This window comes from Pseudonaja textilis, chromosome 1 (genome assembly GCF_049901715.1).
Source record: "Pseudonaja textilis isolate UNSWEBS1 chromosome 1, rPseTex1.2, whole genome shotgun sequence".
NCBI classification, from domain to species: domain Eukaryota; kingdom Metazoa; phylum Chordata; class Lepidosauria; order Squamata; family Elapidae; genus Pseudonaja; species Pseudonaja textilis.
In genome coordinates, this window is record NC_141990.1 from 309640990 (window position 1) to 309649188 (window position 8199).

At 39.3% G+C, this 8199-nt stretch overlaps 1 protein-coding gene across 1 annotated transcript in view; it reads right to left on the reverse strand.

The window, feature by feature from the left end:
• ERO1A (endoplasmic reticulum oxidoreductase 1 alpha) overlaps window positions 1-7982 on the reverse strand; it is a 29652-nt gene extending 21670 nt beyond the window's left edge. Inside the window, exons 1-3 of the mRNA XM_026698732.2 lie at window positions 7822-7982; window positions 3041-3160; window positions 578-661 (exon numbers count right to left, since the gene is read on the reverse strand). Coding sequence (XP_026554517.1) covers window positions 578-661; window positions 3041-3160; window positions 7822-7938 — 321 coding nt within the window. The 5' untranslated portion in view covers window positions 7939-7982. The remainder of the gene's footprint in view (window positions 1-577; window positions 662-3040; window positions 3161-7821) is intronic.
• Window positions 7983-8199: the final 217 nt, after the last annotated feature.

Here is an 8199-nt window from a genome sequence, read left to right on the forward strand (position 1 = left end):
AATCTTAATACCTCAACAAAACAGATTTTCTATCATATTTTTTCAGAACAAAATATAGGTAGTCCTCCACTTACAGCAGTTCATTCGGGGACTATTCAAAGTTACAACGGCACTGAAAAAGCAACTTAGGACTGTTTTTCAAAAATGACTATCCCCATGGTCATGTGATCAAACTTCAGATCCTTGGCAACTGACTCATATTTATGATGGTTTCTGTGACCCCGGGATCTCTTTTGTAACTTTTTGACAAGCAAAGGCAATGAGGAAGTCAGATTCACTTAACAATTGTGTTACTAACTTAACCTCAGTGATTCACTTAGCAACTGTGGGAAGCGAAGTTGTAAAATGGGGTAAAACTCATTTAACAAATGTTTCACTTAGTAACAAAAAGTTTGGGCTCAATTGTGGTTTTAAATTGAGGACTACCTGTAAAACAAAGAAGCACGCTGGGATATTGCCAAGGTTTGGCTTTTGTATTTTCCATAAAGCAAGTTTTCTGCAGGCTAAATGGAATGTATTAAAATATATCAGGATTGGGAAAATAGAAAAGGATTTTATTTTTTTTCCTGACACTTACAGATGGGCACGGATTAACAGCACAGTGCCTAATTCCACAATGACTGCCATCACTCCAGAAAGGACAAGGCTTCTTTAGGTTAACCTGGAAAAGAGGAGAAAAGAATAAATACCGTATTTAAATTATAAATAAACCAAGGATGAAATAAAAGTTTGGTCACTCATTTCTAATGCTTTCTTCTATACCAGGGGTGTCAAATTCAAGGCCTGTGAGATGGATTTGGCCTGCAAGGTGCTTAGATCTGGTCCATGGGACTGCCCTGGAAACAGTGAAGGACCGGCCTGCAGTGCCTCTGCCAGTGAAAACAGAGCTTGTGAGGGCCTCCTGGAGCCCTCCCAGACTCTGTTTTCAGCTGCAACAGCCTCCTACAGCCCTCTGCCAGTGAAAACGGAGCTGGGGTGGACAGCTCCATTTTCACTGGCAGAGGGCTGTAGGAGGCAATTGCAGCTGAAAACGGAGCGTGGAGGAGCCACGCACGCTGCCCCAGCTCTGTTTTCACTGGCAAAGAGCTGCAGGATTGACATCAAGCTGGCCCCGCCCACCCTGGTCCCACCCACACAGCCCCACAGGTCAAATACAACCCTGATGTGTCCCTCAATGAAATCAAGTTTGACAACCCTGTTCTGTACTGTCTTCTATGATTCTAAATAAACAAAACACTACATATTTTAACCAAGGCTAAGTCATGAAACTGAAAAATGGGCTGAATTGTGTAGTAGTAGCTGTTGGAATTAAATGTAATATATTTTTGGCAACCCATTAAAGCATATTTTTAATTATTCCCTTCTCACCTCTATTATTTTGATGAATAACTCAAGGTGGCTAACATACCTAATAACTTCTTTCTCCTCCTATTTTCCCCACAACAACCCTGAGAGGAGAGTTGGGCTTTGAGAAAGTGACTGGCCCAAAGTCACCCAGCTGGTTTTCATGACTAAGACAGGACTAGAATTACAATTAAAACTGGTCACTTTTTGGTTTTCTGGATTTTAACCTGGTGCCTTAAACCATTACTTTTCACCAAACTGTATATACCACATAAACAACTTTTTTCTTCTTTATTCATAACCTTTTTAAGAATTTGAAAAGTAATATTAAGACCTTTGTCTTAGATTTGAATCCTTAAAAAAGTAAACATACCTACATATGTACAATAAGCATTCTCAAAAAATAAGCATTTTTAAAAAAAAATAGAAAATGCTGAACTATTTTATAGTTGATTCTGAAGAGTATGAAAAATAAACAGAGGTTAAATTCCTGTAATCTAAATGAATGAAGGGGAAAAGAGAACATGGCAGCCTCTTGTAACAATGTGAAATGTAAGAGATTTAGGACATCTTGGATGTTTATGGAGTAATAGTAGTGGAATAAAAATTATTTTTACAAATCAAAATGATGAAATAATTTGGAATGAAATGATAGTGAGAGAATGTTGGAAGGAGTAATTCAGAGGTTAATTTCAGGGTAAGAATCATACCTGAAAGAATGTTCATCCTCAAGGAAAAAGATGATAAAATGAATTAAATATACTCTGAGAACATTAAAAATATAATAGATACAATTGTTTTATCTGAAGAAATATTTTGTACATTTTTGGACTTAGAAAAAACATATCACATAAATAAAAATAAGCTTGAATTACAAACTGTTTTGTCTGAATGAGAAGTTGAAAATTAGTGGGAATATGTGTTAACAACTGTATGTAGTAGAAGTAAAATAAGCATGAAAATATGTGGATAACTTAGAAATTAATTCAACTCTGGTCAAGTAAGAAGAGAAGATTTGTGATCCCCTTGATAAGGTTAAGAATAAATAGGTGCAGAATGACTGTGGATAAAATAAAGAAGTGATCAGTACAAGATAAGTGAGGCAGGTTCATCATTTACAACAGTGTTTTTCAAACATGGCAATTTTAAGACTTCAATTCCCAGACTTTCTCAGTCAGAAAGATTTAGAAGGTTTTGGTTGGATGGAGCTGGTGAGATCCTCAAACAAGAGAGATGATAGGTTTAAAGGAGGTAGCTTAGTAAGTGGGCATGGAAGTAATATGATGGTTATAGCAAGTAATAAGAGCCATGGTGGCACAGTGGTTAGAATACTGTACTGCAGGCTACTTCTGCTGACTGTCGGCTGACTACAATTTGGCTGTTCGAATCTCACCAGGCTCAAGGTAGACTCAGCCTTCTGTCCTTCCGAGGTGGGTAAAATGAGGACCTAGATTGTTGGAGGCAATATGCTGACTCTAAACAACTTAGAGAGGGCTGAAAAGCACTGTAAAGCAGTATATGTCTAAGTGCTATTGCTATTGTAAGCATAAAAAGTTTTACCTCTTTTTTCTTACTATTTGTTTTTAATTTCTTTGGCCTAGTGTGTCTTACTCCACTATGTAGGACATTGCTTTTCCCCAAAAGAGAATGTCACAATGAATATGGGCCTATATGCATAAGAAAAGTAAACAGCTACCTTGTAATATCTGAAATAATCACTTTGCAGAAGTTCTTGTAACTGGGGAAAAAGGTTATAATTGTTGAAGGTATCAATAGTCTCGACATCACAAGTGCAGTCGTCTAAATGACCGGTGACCTAATGAGAAAAAAAGAGGATGTTATTTTTAAAAGACCAAAATAATTCCTGTAACAATTTACTCAGCATTTAGTAAAAAACAAAATTCTGAATGCCCGAGATCCAAATTATCTCTATGCTTGAAAGAAAATTGTACTCTCAATGTGTCCAAATGTGCTTGAAACTAGAAGGGAAGATGAGGCATTCACTCTACCTTCTCCTATTTTTGACTTCCTTTTTGAGGAGAAAGTGTCATCCAATGCTGTCACACAGCAGAAATATTATATTACAGTACATATGCACCCCTAGAGGCACCGGGAACTACCCACGTAGCCACATTCTCCCCTAGCAGCTTATGGGTATTTTTCAAGGTAGCCACATGTACAGCACATTATTATACTCCATACTTGAGATGACCAGGACATGAGTGACTAAGAAAACAGCTTTATAATCCAGGAAAGGGCACAACTGGTACACAACACAAAATTGAGGAAACACTCTCCTAACTACAATTGCTACCTGCTTCTTGAGCAAGAACTCTGAGGCTAGGAGGAACACACACACACACACACACACACCAGGTTTATTTAGGGCAGTGAAACCCCATCCAATACCAAAATTGGTAAACCCCCAGATACAAAGGAATCCCGCACCCATAACCATCTACCAAGATTCAGTTGAAGCCTGTTGTTCTCCATCCAAACCTCCTCAGTCTAAAACAGAATGACATCTCCAGTCCTGTCCAGAAGCCTCCTTCAGCCATCCAAGATTACATTTATTTCTGTTTGACACCATGCAGAAGTTGGAAGAGTCACCCCAAAGAAAAACATTGGTTCCCTATTTTTCTCGTGGGCAGTGAAAACTTTTTTAAAAACTTTAAAAAAAAACTTTAAAAATGACAAGCAATAAAATTGTTACCTATTTCATTTTGTTGAAAGATAAGCATTTGTCCTGTTTTATGTGCATTATTGATTCTTTTCATAACTTGGGCATTTTTAAAACAAAAATGACAGGGCTTAAATTAATTTAATCATCATCATCTATGCCTTAACGGAGGAAGAAGGGATCCATGCAGTAATCTATCATTTAAAACAAATGTATTCAGTTACTGTTTTAGCTATGTGATTGTTTGCTTCAGAGGCCAAATGTGAGACAAAACTTTGACAAACAGCTCAGAAAAGAGTAATTTCCGGGGAAAGGAGATTTATAGCATGTGGCCTTACAAGGAAGTTGCAAAGAGAGAGAGATTCCTACAAGCTACCCATTTGACTTCTGTCTAGTACAATTGAAGTTATTAGTTACATTTAAAAGCTGACACTGAAGTGCTAACACAATTTGTTGCCAAATTCCTACATTTGGTAGCAATGTCTCACATCCCTGTATGATCCAAAGAGAATTGGTTTGGCTGGCAAGCTTTGCAAATGCATCTATGTTTTCAACTAAAAAACAACAACACATCATCCAATGGAACCAGCCATTAAGGATTTAATAAAGGCCAGACAGAAATACACCCTAAGCACAATCATTATATATTGTGTATATATTCTAGAATTCAATCCCACAAGATGGGAGAGCATTTTTAACTTAAAAAATGCTCAGACCACACTAGACAAAATTACTCTTCTAGCAATAAACTTTTCCTTGATAAAAAAACATAGGGGGCAATATACCTTTAGATGAAAGCACTGAATATAAAGCTCAGTGAGAATTTGACCGAGCTAATTTTCATTCTTAGTCATTAGGGATGTCTATTAATTTAAGAATGAATGTACCTTATCGCTTCTTCTGAAATAAATATGCACCTCTTAAAATTCATTTATATTATATTCTGCCTGAAACAACCAATACATCAACATGGCAAATGAAGGGGATTGTAAAACCCAAAAAAATGAGAATATGCTGTTCTTGCAATGCTGATTTCAGGAAAGATCAGTGAAGAAGGTTAGGGTTAGAGTAAACGCTGCAATCTTAATTCAGAGTGATTCTGGAATAAGTTTCTGTCTTTAAAGCATCCTTTCTGGAACAATGCTCTCCATGTGGCCCAATACTCCAACCCAACATACTACATCAATTTGGAGATGGATGCAATTTGGCCTTAAACAAGCTCAGCTATCTTTGTATGACACAATGAACTATAATTTTCTTTACCATGGGTTACATACTGAACACATCATAATTGGCTGACTTTATGTAATAGTAATCCACGAACAAGACTACATTACAGCTTAGCCTATGGCATGAATCCCAGTATATGAAACAACTGTAAATACAGGCCTCAAAAAAAGTGATAATGTTCACTGGAACATATCTTCAAAAAAAGTTCAAAAAGTTAATTCAGGTCTCAACCATGTGTGTCACCTCAAATACACACATCCCTATTAATGAAAATGAGGCAACCTGGAGCAGCACACAAACCAGCAAAATCTGGTGCCCTCTTTGAATTACATCCCTAGACATGAGAAATAAAGGTTAGAATTAATGGTATTGGAATTTCTAAATATCTGGAGATCATCAGGTTACTTATTCTTACAGGATTCCTTGGTGCCCCCTGAGCTCAGTGGTTTTCCTGCAGTTATTTCATTACCAAACTAGGTAACATCTTCAGTGCTAGCAGATGAGACCAGCTTTTATAGGGATGGTTTTAACATGTGAATGATGATGTTACCTAGTTTGGTAATGAAACGTCTGCAAGAAAACCAAGTTCAGAGATTATCAAGGACCTCACAGCTCAACCCAGAGCTACAAACATTTTTTTTCTACTGGTATTTATTCTTATCATAGGCATGGTAATTAGCAATAAAAAATAAAAATAGACCATCTTTAAGTAGTTCCAGAATACTTAGCACAACCCACCCCCAGAAATAACAGCAATGAGTTTCTGGAAAGCCACAAGAAAACTTGGAATATTTATTTATTTATTTGATGAAGGCTGCATCCTCAATGTACTAAATTTAGAGAAATAGGTCTTACAATGTATCAGAGTTAACACAACTTGGGCTATATAATCACTGCCCTCATTTTGTAGATTAAGAAAATTATTGTGAAAGTTAAAGGACCCTTTCAGACTGATTGCAATTCAGGAACTTGTTCTTGTATACTGCCATATTGTATAATGACTCCTCCAATTACACAACATAATACAGTGCCATTAATGAATCATCCATACTAAACTCATGTTAAGTGAAACTGTCCATTGGAATAAATCATAATAAAACAACACATTAAAAACACCCATCCCACTCACAGACAGCATCTTCTAATCAATACAAAAAACTATTTGGAAGAGCTCTTATCTTTATCAAGTGTTGGTCTAGGATGCGACAAGTTAGTTTCAGATGAGAGATTGGTCCACACAACCAGGGGCCATATTACTAGAAACAATTTTTAGTTGTTTTGTTCTGCATGTTTACTCAGAAGCTGTAATAAATCCAATGGGATCTACTGCTATGCGATATGTAAAGTTCCAGATTCAGTATTTTGGGATTGAAATTCTCAGACCTGGTTCAAATAACTCACTAAATTACTGCTTCCTAGATCCAGAGTTCCCTGGGTTTAACACATATTATGGTTTATATAGTTTATAATTTACAATGGCTATATATGTTAAGCCAGGGTTCACCAACATTTTAGACTACTGAATTTCAAAAGCATGTTGAAATTCCACATCAAATGGCTATCACAGTGGATGTGACAAATCACAAAATCCCCATATATCAAACAGAAAATAAAATACAGCTACAACTCTTTTGTGTAGCCTAAGGGTATAATTAGAAATACCACATAGGAGTGTTTGAAGTTGGTGCTTCTTTGCTTTACAACAGAGTAACCTTCCGTTCATTATGATGAATTTCTTAAAAGATTTTTTAAAAAAGCAAATTACCAAGATAGCCACAGATCCTAAGGAACAAACCAAGCATCTGGGTCCCTGTAGTTAAGACCAACCCAAACTGCAAAATTTCCAACAGTTTCCAACACATCTGGAAGGTACCATCCTGGGAAAGGATGCTGTAAAAGAAGAGCCTGCTCCTCTGTCCAAATTCCTTTCAACAATTTGTTTTAGACAGAAGAGAGTCAAGCTTGAATCCATCAAACTTTTGAAGAATGTAGCCTCAACTAACACCAAGAAACCGCCAATCACAGTATCATTTTAGGTACAATAAAGGTGCTGCAGCACGCTAGGATAGCCGTATAAATTAATCCCTTTTAACATCAAAGCCTCTTTCTCCTAATCCTTTGAGCCTTATACCAAAGGCCACAATTTCTCCTCGCGGAACCAGATAGCCCGTGGGAACGACTTATCCAGAAAGGCAGCAGGATCCGGGCTCCCGTAGCGCTAATGGCCCTTTTACTTTTACAATCCCGGGCTTAATTACAGAGCAAGCCTGCGCCTTGGGGCTACCTAGCGAAGACTAGAGCTCCGAGAACCTGGCCCGCCGTCCTGGCACTTAAGAGTCCTGCAACTCTTCCACCAAATCTCCCACCAAATCTCCAGGGGAGGAATCCTTCTCTTTACAGAGGCGGGGGTGGGGCGCAAAGAAGGACGCGCGCCCCCATTCAGACATCTCCCCGAGCCCGTGTGCTGTAGAGCGGCTTCCCCAGCACATATATATACCGGATGTGCCCCGGGCTGAGAGGGTGGGCGAAGGAGGCAGCCCGCTTACCTGCCGGCCGGCTCGACTCACCTGACAAAAGCAGCGCTGCTCCGCCGACGGGGGTTCGGCGGAAGCGCCTCTGGAGAGCAGAGCGAGAAGGAGGAGCAGCAGCGCCCGGCACAGGCGGCGAGAAAGCACGAGCGACATGTCGCCTCTGCCGCAGCTTAAAGCGAGCCTGGGCTAGAGATTTTCAGCTCCGCCGGTCAGACACGCCTCCCGCCTTCCTCCTGTAGGAGCGTCATCTTTCCAACCGAGGGGACGTGCGGCGCAGCCCGCACACAACCGGAGGCGTCGCAGCTTTGCCCGTCCTGCGCTGGGAGGGGCCCGCTGGGAGTAGAACCTCGTCCCTTGCTCGGCCTCGCCTTGCTGGGAACCCCCGTCCGCCGATCTGCCAGCCCCATCCTGCCC